This window comes from Apis laboriosa, unplaced genomic scaffold (genome assembly GCF_014066325.1).
Source record: "Apis laboriosa isolate Shangri-la unplaced genomic scaffold, ASM1406632v1 scaffold279_cov145, whole genome shotgun sequence".
NCBI lineage: Eukaryota > Metazoa > Arthropoda > Insecta > Hymenoptera > Apidae > Apis > Apis laboriosa.
The window spans coordinates 33,749-51,113 of NW_025222632.1; the positions used below are offsets into that span (position 1 = coordinate 33,749).

The following is a 17,365-nucleotide window of genomic DNA, read 5'->3' on the forward strand; positions in this document are numbered from 1 at the left end:
TTATAAATTTATTTAAGTTTTTTGTTACATTTTTCTTTTGTTTTTACTTTTAATTTTATTTGTATGTAAATTTAATTAATTTTTTTATTGAATTCTTTCTTTATATTATAACTATTTTATTATCATGTTAAATTAGTAATTCTACTAATAATTTTTGTTTTTTTTTTTCATAAATAGATCTTTACAGGATTCTTACAAGCAACAAGAATTAATTTATGTCTTATATTATATTTCAATTTTTCGCGCGATTTTTGAATGAAAAAAATAAGCATCAAGAGCCAACCAATCAGAACGTGTCTTAATTCGAAACGCGGGACGAATCGGTGCGCATCGCAGTGCGCAACGCAGTGCGCATGTCGTCAGTCTACAGTTGAAAATTGTGTGAAGTGGACGTGTCGTCGCGAATTCGGATTACGCAGTAAGTTATTTTACTCTTATTATTATTAAATTCTTCAATTATTGCTAATTTAGTTTTTTAAGTAATCCATTTAGTGTAGTGAAAACGAAATTAATTAGTTTTTTGCGTATCTTTGTGTCTTTTCCTTCGATTGTTCATTTTGCGTTTATTGCGTCATTAGCGTCCCTTATCGAAATATTTCGAGACAGATTTTAGAATCATATATTGGTATTGTTTAATATAATTTTAATCGTATACGTTTATTTTCTTGATCTTTATTTTTTACTATTTTAGTCGTATTAAAATAAAAGAAATTTTTTAAGATTCGTTACAATTTCATTTCGTGAAATCGAATTATTGAAATGACGCATATTTTTCCGAATATATATATTTTGTATATATGTGAAATGTTTCACGTATCTAGTGTCTCGTGTATGTTTATTGTTTACTTTTTTTTGGACTAACGTTTATATTTTGCTCGTGGCTAGAAATTTCTTATTATATATCATTTCCAGGAAATTGGATTCGTGTTCAAACATGTTTCGACTTGTCGAGCGTATTCCCCCTCCATTTTGTCATTCAATGCGCAAAGTCGAATTGCGCAGTAAAGTGACATTATTCGTTGATTCGTCGTGGCAATTAGACGTTCGAAATTTTCTCGAGACGTATATTCTATTTAGTGCGTAATAGTTGAATATTGTTTTTTTGTGTAGTTATTTTTTTATCATTTGTGCGTTTTTATTTAATTAATACATATTTATTCAATATTTTATTATTAGAATTGATAATTGATGGCTATCATTTTGAGTTCCTCATTCATCATATAATTCAAGTGTCGAATTTATTAAGATAACTTATATAAATTGTTATTTGATTCGATTGTTCTAATAATAATCTAATTTCATATATATTATTCATTTGTATAGAAGTTTTGATTTTTTTTCTGTACAGGTTTAATTGGTAACATCATGATAGTTCTCAAAAGGCGGGAAAAATTCCAATATGGACGCCATGTCTTTCTTGGTGACTTTCTTTGGTGGTAAAATTTTATATTTCGTATGTATGTAAATTTTTATTCTATTTTATTGAATTATTAATGATTGTTGTTAAGCAATTCGTAATAAAATTACGTTTTAGTTAGAAAGAAAGTGAAAAAATTAAAAATTTATGAGAAACTTTAATGATTTATCATTGGAAATTAAATTTTACAATCTGATAACGAATATATTATTAAATTTCAAATATTAATAAATAATTGGTAATATTTTTACATAATTTATAATCAATTAAAATGAAAAGGCGGTATTTTCAGAACAAATGCTCGATAAGAAGAAGAAAAATATCAAAAAGATATTTCCTTCTCTTCTATCATTCCCCTCCCCTCTACTAATTTAATGTTAATTTCAGAAAATATTTGTGACCGCGCGCAATGCGGTTAATAGAATCAGTGTTTGCTTCGTCATAGTATTTTGAATATTTTTTAGAGCACAACAGCTCTTAAATTAAATTTAATTCGAATAATCAAACGCGAAGGTAGAATCAGTGTTTGTTCGCCGATTATAATTTATACGGACGCGTTATTAGTTTTTTATTTTTTAATTTTTTTTATTCTCAATATTCTTCGTTTTCGGTACAGAGTAAAATCAGTGCTTCTCTCAAGAGAATACGGCGATCATCCACCACGCGAAGAGGTAAGAAGAATCATTAGATTCTCGTTTTTTAGATTTTAGATTAGAATTTCATACTTTTATTATTATTAAAATTTATTAAAAACTTAATTTTTTTTATTATTAATGTTTAAAGTTAAATATAGTTTTATTTTTTTTATTATTCCAAGATTTTAAATAACGAATATTATATTTTTAAGAAAAAAATTACAATACAATATTTCATTTTTCATATTTTATTTCACAGATGCCGATGATCTTTATGAAGATTTTTCTTGGACTTGAGTCTTAAAAAATATTTGTGACCACGCGCAATGTGGTTAGTAGAATCAGTGTTTGCTTCGTCATAGTATTTTGAATATTTTTTGGAGCACAATAGCTCTTTAAAATTAAATTTTAATTAGAATAATCAAACGCGAAGATAGAATCAGTGTTTGTTCGCCGATTATAATTTATACGGTCGCGTTATTAGTTTTTTTTTTTTTTTTTTTTTTTTTTTTTTTATTTTAAATATTCGTTTTCGGTACAGGGTAGATTCAGTGCTTCTCTCAAGAGAATAAGGCGATCATCCATCACGCGAAGAGGTAATTATCAATCTTTTATCTATCTAAGTTTTTATTCTTCTAAATAGAAGTTAAATGGAATTACAATATCATTATTGCGTATTTAATAGTTTCGTATTTGAAGTTTTTCAAGTAACCAGAACCGTGTTTTAAATTATGACGTTTTGTCACAGATTTCTTCCGTCCTGATGACAACCTTCTTCTCGATGACTTCCGGACTACAATAAGAGTGAAGGCGTTCGTCGCATCATATGGTGAGTCGCATGCTTTTTGGTTCCTCCGGTCACTCAATCATGTCGTAGGATGAAAGATCCAAATCGACACGAGTGATTGGTTGTATACGTAGAATTTTGCACGAGCACAATGACCGCGGGTATTTATTTATAATAATTACCCGCGAGTAGTAACAATTATTTTTTTTGTGTTTTATTTATTAGTTTAGGCTAGGGTCTTCTTACGCTTCGCGTTTTTGATTGATATAAAATGTTTAGTAATTTTCTAATGCCAAAACATATAATAATTATTATTATTATATAATTATCAGTGTAATACAATAATTAATTTGAATTTTTACAATTGAAAATCCTTCAGAGTAACATTTTAAATTATTTGATCAATTTCATTATTATGATTATTATTGTCATATAATAATTTCATATAACTTGAATATGATTATCAACACTGGTAGATGGTAAAGTTCAATTTTTATTCGTACAAATATGAATTAAATTTTGTGCAAGAAGACACATCGCGACAGGCAGATTTTAGAATCAGAGCAGTAAGTTTTGAATATTATTCTTTTGATTTTAAAAATATGCTCTGATGAAGAAATCGCCTGAGAGTATTTCTATTAATATTTATATTAAATTACAATGAATTCTAATTTCTTTTTAAATTCAATATTAAAAATTTAATAATGCTAAAATTTCAATAACTTGATTCAATTAACTTAACTTGATTCAATAACTTGGCTCAATTAATGAAATAAAATATAAAATAGAGTCACAAATAATTTGAAATATATAATATAATTTATATAATTATATAATTTGAAATATATAATGCAAAGTCAAAGAATATTAGCCCGTTAGATACAAAATGGATATATTAATATATTTTTAGCTCAGGATTTTCAGATTTAACCCTTTCCATGTTCATTGTCAGGATCTCACTCACGTGCCCAGGTGCTACTTGAGTGAGGGAGAGGCAATGGATATGATGACTTTAGTTCATAAGCTAATACAAATTTTTTAGCGACTGATGATGCGTTAGTGTATCGTGCACGACGTACTTTTCACATTGTGTATGTATGGTTAGGCTGTGGAATTGCGTCGTTTCATTTATCATATTATTTCATTCACTATTCAATCAGAATTTACAATCATATTCGCAATGTTTAATTGCGAATAACTTAACTATTAATAAATAATTAATATGCAAGATTATTAATCTTTAATCTAAAATTAGAATAATGATGTAATTTTGGTTCAAAATGATGGTACCATTTAATCTAGTGAGCAATCTTTTAGAAAACATTACGTATTCATAAATTTTCACAATTAAAATGTAGATACACGCGTTTTTGTCGCGTTTCACGCAATGGTCGCTAGCCATCGTCAGTCGATTTCAGGAAAATGGTACGTAAAGTTAGAGTATGCGAGTAGTGTGCCAAGCTCGGGTGTCGGAGGCGTCCCGGGACGCTTTCCCTAGTGTAGGCTTTTGCGCCCGAGTGTTATGTGTGAGAATCGTGGGATGAATGTGTTGGTATGCCTGTTTTGCCATATTTTTTAAATATAGGGCTAGGTAGGATAGGTAGTATACTTCTGGTATGTCTGTTAATTTATAAGTAGGTAGGGCCGGGCAGGTTGTCACAGTCTCTGATCGGGTAGGCGCGTTTTCGCGTGACAATCTGTTTCAGGGAATAAAATTTGAGAAATCGAGGGCGAAGCTGAAACGAATGGATGACAATGCCATTCGTCTCTGGTTTTGCTCGTCGATTTTTCGAATTTCGTGGTCGCGGTCGTGATGTGCTTTCGAAACGAACGTTGCGCTCGAGATTCTGTGCATGTACGGAGAACGATCATTGCGTTCGTTGGTCGTCCATGCACTTAGCTTCCGCGATTTAGTCCTTTTTTTTTTTCTTTTTTTCTTTGGTTTGCGATTAGTGAATCTCGAGCCTAGATTTAAGTTTCAGCGGGCATTGCGCCCGAAGGAGGAAGACCGAAGAGGCCTCGACAAACTGTCACGAAGAGGGGCTGCAACGAATGGCTTCTCATCTTTTGGATCTAGTCTGGGTCCAAAGAATGGGAAGTCATTGTTACTACTTTGTCATTGTGCTCGTTTTAGTAATACGTAGTATATGTTGTTGTATCGTATCTGGCCAATTTGCATGCTGGCCCATCGTTCATCCAGTCATCATGGGCAAATCGCGGTTTTGCATTAGTGTTGCGATTGATAAATAACGGGTTGAATTAGAGTTGCGATAAAATGATAATCGCGTTTATTATTAGCGTTGCGTTGAACAGAATATAGCGGTTGCTTTTAATTATTTTCATTATGAATTAGTCTATTTTTTTTATTATTTCTTTTATTCTTTTAATATAAATTTGATTTTATTCTATAATATAATTATGATTTATGATATCATGATATTTAAAGTAACTTTTAAGATTTATAAAATAATAATAAATTTTATATTAAATTCACTTGAAGAATTAGTGTTGCGTTGATGAAAGATCGCGTTTTTTATAGTAGTGTTGCGTTTATTTGCCTAAAATTGCCCATATCTCTTCCACTTGGACTGTGGAAGTATGTTCCTGAATCACCTACTACAGCCAAAAAGGCTGTACAAAGGGTGAATGTACGACGGCAGTCTCTGACTATGGCTGCAAACTTCCGCTATTAGTGTTGCGTCTATAATAAAATATGAGTGCAAAAATTAGTTTATTAAAGTTTCGTAAATAGTTAAAATATTTTATTGACGGAATATGGTTTCGCGAGTCTTTTATATTTTTTTTTCTTTTTTTGTTTTGTTGATCGAGGATTTCATTCTTGAATATAAAAATATAATAAAGCACTCTTCGTGTTTTCTTTTGAGACTCTAGTATATTAGTGTTGCGAAAAGAATAGAAATACTCCACTCACGGTTTGTTCGGGTTTATATTGAGTGGATAGTTATTGTAGTAACCCTTCTGGTTACCTCTTCTTCGTCTTTTTCTTTTCAGCACTCCCTTATTGAGAGCATTTGTTATTGAAAATACTATTAAAAACATATTTTTTTATGAATAATTTTATTTTAAAATTATAAATTATTTTTAATATAATTTGAATTTTTTTCAAATTGATAATATTTTTTTTATAATTAATTGGAAAATATAAATTATTTTCTAATTAATTATAAATTCAATCATTTAATCCAGTAATTAAGTTTGTTACAGGTATGAAATGAAAAGGATAAATGAAGAAAAAGGATTAGAAGATTTGGTCTTCGTTTCGTTTTCATTTGTAATTATTATTAACTCTGTTATTAATTCTGTTTTATTTTTTGTTATAGAAACTCTTCAGCTTTTAACGGAATAGAAGAGAAGAATTTTTTTTTTCATCAAGGGATAAATCTTTCATTTTTTAGATAGAATCGAAGAATTATTTAGCTTTCTGATAGGTCGGATTTATAAACATTTAGTGTTTGTTGTATTCTTCCTTTTATTAAAACATACTTTTCTCTTTTCTGGTTCATAGTTCCATGAAACAGTATTCCTAATTTCCAAGAAAGCATAATTGTAAATTGTTTGTGTCTTCCTCATTCTTCCTCATTCTAAACGATTAAATCCCTTTAATCTTTGATTTAATTTTGTACCTATCATTGGTATTTCCTTATTTTATTTTCCTTGCATTTTCTATGGTACAACATGTGGTTCATGTTGTACCATAAATTCCTAAAAAATTTAATATCAATATCAATATAGATAGGGTTATGAAAAGAATCTTTTAGATTTTCAATAGGCAAGATTTAATGAAAATGTTTTTAAGTTGTTTAAAATATTTAATAAATAACTTGTTTCATCTCAACAATTGTTCCTTACAAGAACAAAAGATTGCATTATAAAAAAACATTAAGTAAAATTTATTTAGAATGCATGCAGAATGGGTGTTAATCATGTAGATAAATCTAATGTGTAGTTGTAGACAAATAGATAGATAATTAATACATAGGATAAAGTAGGATAGTATTTTATAGAAAGCTTATTTCGCTTATTTTCTTTTCATTTTCCTTTTCCCTTTCAACTATCATTTATTTTTCATTTTCTATTATGAAAATGTAAAATATTGATAGAATATTTCTTAATTTGGATTTTATATTCAAATCTACTCTTCAGCATCAATTTTCTTTGTAACTTCTTTTTGCTTATGCACATTTTGCAAATGTACGTCGAAAGGGAAACTTTATTTATTTTTAAACAAATATACATGTTTAAAGATGAATAAATTTTCTCGCAAGAGGAATATCGTGGTCAGAATGATTCTCTAATTTATATCAAACCAAGATAAAATCATACTTGATATATAATCATATCATTGTACAATCAATGTCAATGATACAATTATATATTTTATAAAAAATAATATGAGTTAATTGGCTCTTCTATATTCTTCCTATATACATATTTTATTAATCATGGATAGATAACATTCTCGTTTCATTTTCTAAAATTATGAGATATATAATTTTTTTTTTTGAATGATTTAATTTCGTTCACATATTTAGATCACATCATACTAGATGGCGTAAGCAACCCTCTGGTCTTTTTTTTTTTTGAGATTGATATTTGAAAACATGTGACGGAAAATCCCATAAGATGTCACGTCTGTTCTATTTCGTCGTCAGAGAATCGAACTTGATCCTATCCCTACTAATGCCGTATCATCATCCTTGTCCAACCCATCGCGAACGAGCGATTCATGTAGCTGTCGCGTGAATGCTATCATTTGTTTTCTACGTTTCATCAGCCATCTCGATTCGAAGAAAATCGCTGCCCGTATATCGACCCATCGAGGGTATGCGAAATTGGAATCGCAGATTCTGAATTTCACGAAAATTGCCGTCTGAACGCTTCCGTGAGCCTAACAGTCGGCATCTGTCGTACGTAAACCCCGATTTTTATGTGAAAGACGATTCAATCATGATTTCTTATTATCTCGTCGATTTAGATTAATTAGATTGCGGATTTATGGAAAATTTAGCTGCCCAAAAAATCTAAAAAACTCACATTACGTTAAAACTCAAGTAGTTAGATCTTCAGATTCATTTTTTATAATTTATATCCGCGAAACGATTCACATATCTTTGAAAATTTAATTCCTTTTCTCTCTTTAATTTATTATTTTATTAATAACAATCCATATTTCTTTCCATTTCCATATACAAGATATTAATATATTTGTAGAATTTTTTGTAGAAATGCTTTTGCTTATTAACCACTTAATTTTATTTAATTTAGATGGAAAGGAAGGGTGGATCCTCCAAATGATTGTCCCATTGAATATATATCATCATCCTATATATATATATATATATATATATATATATAAAAGAAACGAATTCAATTACAATATAAATATAGCTTTGTTATCGAATTCGTCGCACTTCATGTTATATACGCAATACGGTCATTGACAAAATTTATATACGTATATACGTGTATAAATACATACATATAAATCTACGTAGTATCACACAAGACAAGTTGAACAATTGAATCGGTGAATGATCGATTCGTCATAGTAGTGAATAAACCGTGAACAGAGTGAGTGAATGGGGAAAAATATAGGAAAGTATTATTATTACTTGGATTACAAAAATTATTATTGGAATACGTTTTAAAAAAAAAAAAAACCATAAATATAAATTAATTACGTTATTTCACGTTGCCACGCTTTCCCCCGTCGAAATTGCAACGCAACCGACTTCACATTCATGAAACAAGCTCTGACACGCTTTGAAACGCCGCCTGTTGCGTATCGCACGTGGAAAACAAAACAAAACGCTGGCAATGCGATGCAACGCTTAGTATCAATTTGACTGTACATATACGTATATATAAAAATTAAAAAATTAAAAAATTAAAAAATTATAATGAAATACATACATATACATATATACGTATAAATAAAAACAACCGCTTATCTCTGATGCGTTTCTTCGAATCGAAGAAGTTGGAGGACGAGACCGGTAAGAAAATCGTCGGGAATCGAACTTGGCGAGTGGAGAGTAGAAGAACGATCGGCCTTTGTCCTCCGTGCGCGTGCACGCACACAAAAACTGGGGGAAAAAGGAAACGGTGCAAAACTACTAAGGATTGTACACGCGTCGGGAAAAAGAGCAGCGAATCGCATCGATCCGTTCTTGTCGAGAAAAAAACAAAACCGATCGCACTTCTGCCAAGATAGTCTCCGCCGTGATAGTCTCTCTGAACGATCTTACGCTCTTACGCTCCCCCTCGATCTTACGATCTTACGCGAGTGTCACTTTAGTGTCGACGGGAACGATCGGCGGAAACAAAATTTTTCACCCCTTGTCATACCGAGAGGAATCTGCCGAGATACGATACTGTTTGGACGATAATATATACATCGATCGATAATACTTCAAACTTCAAAACTGTCGAGGGGGGGAAAAATGCCGCGCAATTTGTCGGAGGCGGACAGGAAGAAGAATCAGTTCGATAAGGAGGAGAGGGTCCATTTGTTGGCCATAATGAAACAGTACGCCCCTTTGCTGGACAAGAGCGCGTCAACGTTGACACGTAAAAAGATTTGGACGACGATCGAGGACGAGTTCAAGAAGGCGGGATTCACCCGAAAGACGTCCGCTCAATTGAAGAAATATTGGCAGAACTACAAGTATCATTGCAAGAAGGCGACGGCGTTCAGAAAGGTATTCGTTATTCTCCCTCCCCCCCCTCCCCGTCCTCTTTTTTTTTTTCTTTTTCTCGCAAGAAATTCGTTCGTCGACGTCTCGCTGTTAATTAAAAATAAATTATCTGCTTCCGCCAAATATTATTCGCCAACATTCGTAATAATCGTTTATTATCGTGTTTGTTATCGTTAATCAGAGGGAATGGAGGGAATATTTAATTTTCGAAAGTTATAATTACGAAATCGTCATCTCTTTCGTTTTGTTTAATCGGCGTCATTTTCTTTTTTTCTTTTTTTTTTTTTTTTTTTTTAATAAATTAAAACCTTCCTCGTCTCGTGGAAAATCTTTTTCTCTACTGGAAATAAATTAATTAAGGAATAATAAATTTATTCGCGCTTCGTCCATCTTTAAATTTCTTTCGCTTCTCTGTCTCGCTATATAATTGACAAACTACCTCTTGACATAAATATACTAATGAATTGTAGGAAAATAAAAAGTACATAGAGTCGGAGGTGGCCGAGCCGCTCGAGTGGAATCGATACCAGGTTTTCGTAGAGAACCGTTCCCCGGCCAAATTTTCGGACGTTCCTGGGGTGGTTCGATCGTTGAACGATCGCCCATCGAAATCCCCTATTGAATCAGGCTGCCGTTTCGGTGAAACGTACGAGGACGATAAAGAATCATCTAGGAAATTGAATACGTCGGATGCTTTCATTGGTATATATATTTTTTTTTTCACTTATCCTTTCTCCATTATTTTCCTAATTTTCGTGAAATTTTGATAAAATGATAAAATTTCCCTAAAGCTTTTCTCGAATCTGAAAATACGCACATCGGCGGGAATTATAATACAACAAACATTGCCAAATTTTAAGATCTGTCCCGGGTGAAAATGGAACGAAACGACGATGGGACGGCTTCGATCGATTGCAAGATGGAGGAGGCGAATAATTTAGAGAGTACAAACGTGGAGGAGGATTGTTTGGAGGAGAAGAAAGAGATCTTCGTGAACGAGAGTCGCCTGCTGCCGCCCTCATCGTCCTCCTCCTCGTCGTCCTCGGCCAACACCACCGATTGCAAAACCACGTCGAATCGTATCGTTGTCTCCAACGCGCAGATTTCGAACAACAGCGTTACCGTGTCCGTAATATATCCTGAAAACAATAACGCCTACCTTCCCACGAGCACGGTGGAGGGAACGCTCGAAGTGCATTCGAAGTGCGGTGGAACAATGTCCGCGAGAAGGACAGGTATACACACCATTTATTCCCACTGATAATATTTTAAGCAAAGGAACAAATTTTTTTGAATTTTTTTACCATCTCAAAAATATCTTTCTTCGTTTCATCCTGCTAAATAATCTTTCTTTATCGTTTCTAACGTTCGGTCATTATATAGTCTCTTTTGAGGGTCAATTCTTGAGGCAAAGATACAAAAAAGTTTGGCATGTATGGCGATTTAGTGTTTATTTATTGAGTTTATAAGAGATCCAAGTTTTCATTGGGAGAAGCAGAAAAAGAAATGTAATTTAAATTATTTTTGCAACTTAATAAGTAAGCTTTCATTGGTATTTTTGTATATTTTCGTTTTTAAAAGTCTTCAAAGATGTTTCAAAGATAATCATTAATAAACGATTCGATTAAAATATCTATAAAATATTATAAAATCATAATAGGGAATTAATGCGAATCTTATTGCGAATTTCGGTATAGTACTTATCTTTTATATTTTGGCAGACGCTCTATGGAACGAGAGATCTCAGAAATCCACTTGCACAAATTCGACAAAAGTGCATGGTACAAACGCTGCCCACGTGACAGGATTCGGTTATCGCGATGTAATGGAGCGCAATGGGGATCGTGTGCGTTTAAACGAAAGTAAGATGGAATGAAGTGAACAGGCAGAAGTCTAAAATTACCATTATATACAGAATGGTTCGTAATTCGTGGTACAAGCGAGATGGAGAGGATTCTAGGACTCAACATAAAAGAAAAAATACCATTGAAAAATATTCAAGCTTGATTTTCTTCTTATTCTCGAGTTTTAAAATCTTCTTTTTGTATCACGAATTTACGAATCAGTCTGTGTATATATATATTTCTCAGAATAACAATTATAAGAATATTTAACATTCTTGATTTGAAAATTTTAGTACGTGATTCGTGCAAAGTTTGGACGAAGTAGTTTAGGAAATTTAAAAGGTGATTCTAAAGGCTAGAGCAAACAGAAAAGTTGGTATGCAAAAAGTTGAAGTCTTGCTCTAGATAAAACGAGATGAAGAGACTTGAAAAGTAAGTTTGAATGGACTCAATCATTTTTGCACATCAACTTTTGCATTTGCTTTGATCTTTAGAATCAACTCTTAAATTTGAACTTTTCTGGTCGTTTATTACATATCCTTTTAAATAATATTTCTAACATAAATATAAATTTGTTTATATATTTTTTTTAATCATATCAAAGTTACTTAAAAAAAGTAACTTTTTTTTCATATCTTTCTGCCAATTTTCTTAATTTTTCAAATTTCATCAATTGAGCTGCTCTCTGATTAAGAGTAAATGTTATTAATTATGGTCATCTTGCAAAAGTTTTCAAAAGAAAAACTTTTAACTCTCTCTTCCAGCAAATTTCCTGTCTTTTCGAATTAAAAAATTCATTTGATCTTGATTTTCTATATTTCCAACCATTTTTCATTTAAAACATTTCACTGTAAAGAAATAAATAATTGCAATTCCTTTCATTTAACTTCTCCTATTATAGTGGGAAAGAAATTCTTTAATTTCTAATAGCAATCTTTCGTTATATTCTTCATTTTAGTATAAACTTTTGTTCTTATATGATTTTTTTGAAATTACAATTTTTAAAACGACATTATCTGATTTGAAACACTTCCAATCGTTTCGAATTTATTACGCTTCAAAATTTTTAGAAATCTATCGCAAGATTGGAAATCTTAACTTCGATAACATTTCTTCAGATTGTGCCAATTTCCACGATCTATTTCTTTATGACTTCAAACCTTCAAGATCCTTTCTCTTTTATCCTTCACCCTATTACGTGCAAGAAATGTTATAGAAAATGTTATAGAAAATCTATCCAAAAATTTTAGACTTTCGATCATATTAAAAATAATTGCAATCTTTATTCTAGTAAATTTAACAACATAAACGATACATAGATAAAAGTAATGAAATTAATTGCAAAGAAGAAAGATCAAAAATCGTTGGACCAATGTTAATTTTGATAGTATTAAACAGGAGTGCGAGTAAATTAATTCTTCGAAATACGACATATATTTTCAGACAGCGAGGAATGCGATTCGTTCGAGTGTAACGCGAACGATGAGAAACAGATCGGGGAATTCCCGAAGGAGGATTTCGTTGCGACAGAGAGCGACGAGAACGAGGGGGGCGCGGTTAAAGCAAGAAACTCTGGACCTAGGAACGATCGTTTCGAATCCAGGGGCTACGTCTTTCTAACGGATTATCGTAATCGGCTGAAGCATAGGTTGCTATTGCAGCAGCTGGAAGTAAGTTGGTCGAGAGGTTCTTGTTAGGAAATAAGGTGACCATGTCCCCTTACTGCTTTGAACGAAGAATTAATGGTAATGGTAAAAATTTGATAATTTTTCTCTTAATCTAGCAGAGGATCATTGTGTCACGATTTCAATTGTATCACACTTTTTTTTCTTTTTAAGAATTTAATATTCCTTTTTTTTTTTTGTCTTTCGGTTATACTCTTCGAAATTAACCTTACATTTTTAATATTAACTATCGTGTGAAAGCAAGTTTCAAGAATTTGCTCGCATAGTTTTTATTATTTTTTTTTTCCAGCTGTATTCAATCCGTTCAATTAAACCTTTGAACTCGAATAACGAATCAGATTTCGTGATAATTTAGCGTCGAGGTGTGTAACATGATGAGCTGACATTTGTTAAAAAAAACAAGTTGAAAATGTGAACGAAACGAAAAATTATAAAAATAACAAAACGATTAAATCAAGATGAAATGAATTTAATAAATATTGAAGTAGAAGCAGTAAGTAAGTAGGTTGAGTCGCCTACTTGACAGCACAACATCTGATCGGCAACTGATCGGTAAATGATCGGCATATTCACAACTGTCGTCCATTTAACAGCATGTCAGCGGCATAACATCCACTTTCAATTGTTTACACATTAGCAAGGCATCGGCGTATATATTTCGTAATAAGATGAAAGATAAACATTCGTGCGAGCAGAATTCATTTAGCATAATCGAATAATTGCAAAATTCGATCGAAAAATGCTCGATAATTTTTTATTATTTTTTATCTCGAGCACCTATGAATTCTGAATCAGGACAATATTGGACAAGACTGGAGTTCGTTCGTCAATTATACCAATGAGCCAATTTTTCCTGAAACTGAAACTCAATTTTTGAACGCACGTGCCTTTAGAAACTCGAAGATCCAAAAACAAAATACTTTATCTTAATAATTTCATAATGCAAATATATATTTCTTGCAACAATTGCTCTCGAGAATATCTCTTACAAGTAGACACACTGTGATAAGAGCAATTATTATACACGTTCAAAATCATCTCTAGATCTCTAATTAATAAAATTGGAATCGAATGAAAATCACGAAAATTCGAGAGAAATTTAAAATTATGTATGGTCACCTTATTAAAAAAAAAAAAAAAAAAAAAANAAAAAAAAAAAAAACAAAAAAAGGAAAAAGAAAACAGGACGTAAGAAACAAAGATCGTTCGTTGCAGACAGAGGAGAAACGGTTGAAAATAAAGATTGCCGAGATGGCGATCCAAGAGGTGCAGCTGAGGATAAAAGCGTTGAGCGAGGACATGCGACGGACCGAGGAATTGCACCGATTGCACTTGGTGCGCGCAGCGGCCGGGGATGCAAGCGTACGGGTGGGCGAGTTTCCGAACAATTCCTGAAAAAAAGGAAAAAAGAGCGAGGAAAGACGATGGAGGAGAAGGAGAGAAGAAGAGGACACGCGTTCACGTGTGCTTCAAATTATTTTTATTAATCACCATCATTATCGTGTGTTAACGATGTCGTCGTTATCTTAGAAAAAACGCATGGGACCATACAAAATAACAATGCGCTTAGATTTTCGTGGTAACCGAGCAACGTTATTTTTTTTTTTTTTTTTTTTTTTTTTTTTTCTTACAATCGCGATAATTCTTCGCCTGTTTTTCCGTCATCCGTCGTTTTTTAATTATTTAATTCGAGAGATCGAGACGGCACACACCGTCGGGAATAATTGGAGAACGGTTAAGACAAGATCAATTACATTATTTGCTTCTTCGATCCGTAATCTCTCTGCCTCGCCTATATAATATTTCTCTACTCACCGCAGTCGCGATCATCTCAAAGCCGTCCATTTATTTGCCAATCTTGCCCGTTCGTTCCCTCCTCTCAACTGCTTGTAACTAGCGATTTTCCTTGTATTTAGTGATTGTTAATAATTATCACAGAAAGTTCGTAAAACAATGATCTTTGAGTTACATGTTGATTCGTGTAGCCTCGTTTTGTAAGTAAGTTCGTTTTTTTTTTTTTTTTCTTTTTCTTTTCTTTTTGCGTGTAAGTATATACGCGAGTGTGGGTGTAGTGTATACGCGCGTCTCTTCTGTCTGTTTCCTGTGTGTGCGACTCGGTATCATATGTAAGTAATGTATACGTGTAGCGTGTATCTATCGAAAATCGTCTCTTTTTTTTTTTCGCTATCTTTCTTTCGCGTGTTTTTTCTCTCTTTCTGTTTTTTTTTTTTTTTCTCCCCCCGTTCACTTTTTTCGAGAGAGTTTTTACCGTACGTTTTACCTAGACGGAAAAGTTTGTCACGTTGCTGTAAGTAGAGTAACAATAGATTAGCGTTTAGTACATAACTAACGGTAACAGCGATACGAGTATAACGGCACGCATTGGAATAGCCCCTTTAACTTTGCAGCATTTAAAAATATTAAGTGTAACGCTATAGTAGAATAGTTTCTTTCAATCATAAAGGAGAGAAGAAGATTGATTTTCTTATTTACGGGATCGTCGGTACGCTGAACGAGTAAAAGAGAGAGAGAGAGAGAGAGTGAGAGAAAGAGAAGAGACGGAGACAAAGAGCAGAGACAAAAAGGGACCGATCGATAGTCGAAGAAACGCTAGGGATGATCACTTTCATCTTTTTCACGTGTAAGTGCTGTTTTCTCTCTCGTAGAGAAAATTCCATTTTTTTCGTTTCGATGCAACTGGAAAAAATTCGTGTCGTTTCCCAAACCAAGGGCAGAACGTTGTAAACCTTATAAAGCCGTTTTGATTGTCGCGATTATGTTGCCCGTCGAATGGAATTCGAACTCGATATCCCAACAGCTTTTTTTTTCATCACGCATTTCCTTTTCATTGCGTTTCCAAACATTAATGTAATTAACCTTTTCCTCCAAAAGAAGAGGAAGAACGTTTTGATAGAGATCGGTTTTTAAAAAAAAAATCCCTTTTTCTCTCTTCTCGATGTCTCATTTATTAATTTGATAAAATAGAAAAAAAACTATTCGGTTACGCACGAACGTGTCGGGATTACGAAACTAGCTGAACGCATACGAATGTATCCGAGTGGATACGAGCGTAATTTAATGCAATATGCACAGAAGCGAGAGCTTCCGAGTCGTTAAGCGCGCGAAAGTACATATCAGGAAGAATATGCAAACTTCTTTATTTTTTCTTTCCTTTTCTTTTCTATTCTCTCTCTTTCTCTCTCTCTCTCTCTCTTTCTCCATCCCCCACTCTTTTCTCATTTTTGCTCTCTCTGACGATCTACCACTTGTCTCGTACCATTGGCAAGTCAAAGAGAGGAGATTGTAGCTCGACGAAGCTCCACTACGAGAGAATTTTTACACGGAAAGCAGCTAGAAATTTCTCATCTAAGCGGAAAATTTTCATTTCTTATCGTTTATTAATCACCATGAAAATGTAAAAATTACTTAATTAAGTCAACTCTCAGTCCGTGATTCGCTGGTATACGAACGAGTATAATTTATAATCCGATTCGTCTCGATCGTATCGAGCTGCTTTTTCATTTGCACGCGGTTTCGATTAATCGATAACGAATTATCGGTAAATTCAGGCGAATCGGTGATTCTTATTCTCGAAACGATTAATCCAAGCTGGATTATTTCTCGCAACTATAATATATCAAGTTGAAATAGAAGAATGAATATAATATAATTGGAAATTATATTTCTAAATTCAAAAATAAGTTTTTGAAAGTGTACAAATTATACGAACGATGAGATGATAATTAAATCGATACACTCTTAAATTACGAAGTCGAGAAGGTTAAGAATCTCCGATAAAGAAAATCTGTACTTGGCATCTAGTCGATACGAATAACGACGATATTCTGATAACGAAAAAACGATAAACATAAATATTTAAATGTTTAATTAAATTATAAACATTTTCGAATCATTGTGTATATAGGTTAACTTCACAATCATCGAATAGATTCCTCTGATATATTCTTCTTCTGAGTTACAATATTCCATCTTGCATTTCGAAATATAATTGAAATTTTTATCATTTTATTTGTCATCTTACAAACATACATAGAACTTTCTTAATTTATTTTAAGATTAATCATTTCGAGGTAAATTTTTCTTCTAGCAACGAATAAAATATATAATTCCATTTGTAATAGAATTCTATACGTTCCAATGGAATATCTGTAATTCCAGAAAAATCAACAATTTTATCCTCGTAAGATCCTTGTAAAATATACTTTAAAACTAAATCCAATAATAAAAAGTTAAAAGTTCAAATATTTATATCAATAT

General features: G+C 32.3%; 1 protein-coding gene across 1 annotated transcript; it reads left to right on the forward strand.

The window, feature by feature from the left end:
* The first annotated feature begins 9,303 nt into the window (after positions 1–9,303).
* On the forward strand, positions 9,304–14,482 carry LOC122714033. Its single transcript, XM_043935018.1, has 6 exons — positions 9,304–9,561; positions 10,029–10,260; positions 10,419–10,793; positions 11,280–11,420; positions 12,846–13,072; positions 14,303–14,482. The coding sequence occupies exons 1-6, from the start codon at positions 9,304–9,306 to the stop codon at positions 14,480–14,482; spliced, it is 1,413 nt and encodes a 470-aa protein (XP_043790953.1).
* The last annotated feature ends 2,883 nt before the right edge of the window (positions 14,483–17,365 follow it).

Coding starts and splice junctions, on each gene's coding strand:
- LOC122714033 (XM_043935018.1), top strand. CDS start 9,304: ATGCCGCGCAATTTGTCGGAGGCGGACAGGAAGAAGAATCAGTTCGAT. Junction 10,261..10,418: donor TACGTCGGATGCTTTCATTG/GTATATATATTT, acceptor CCAAATTTTAAG/ATCTGTCCCGGGTGAAAATG. Junction 13,073..14,302: donor TGCTATTGCAGCAGCTGGAA/GTAAGTTGGTCG, acceptor CGTTCGTTGCAG/ACAGAGGAGAAACGGTTGAA.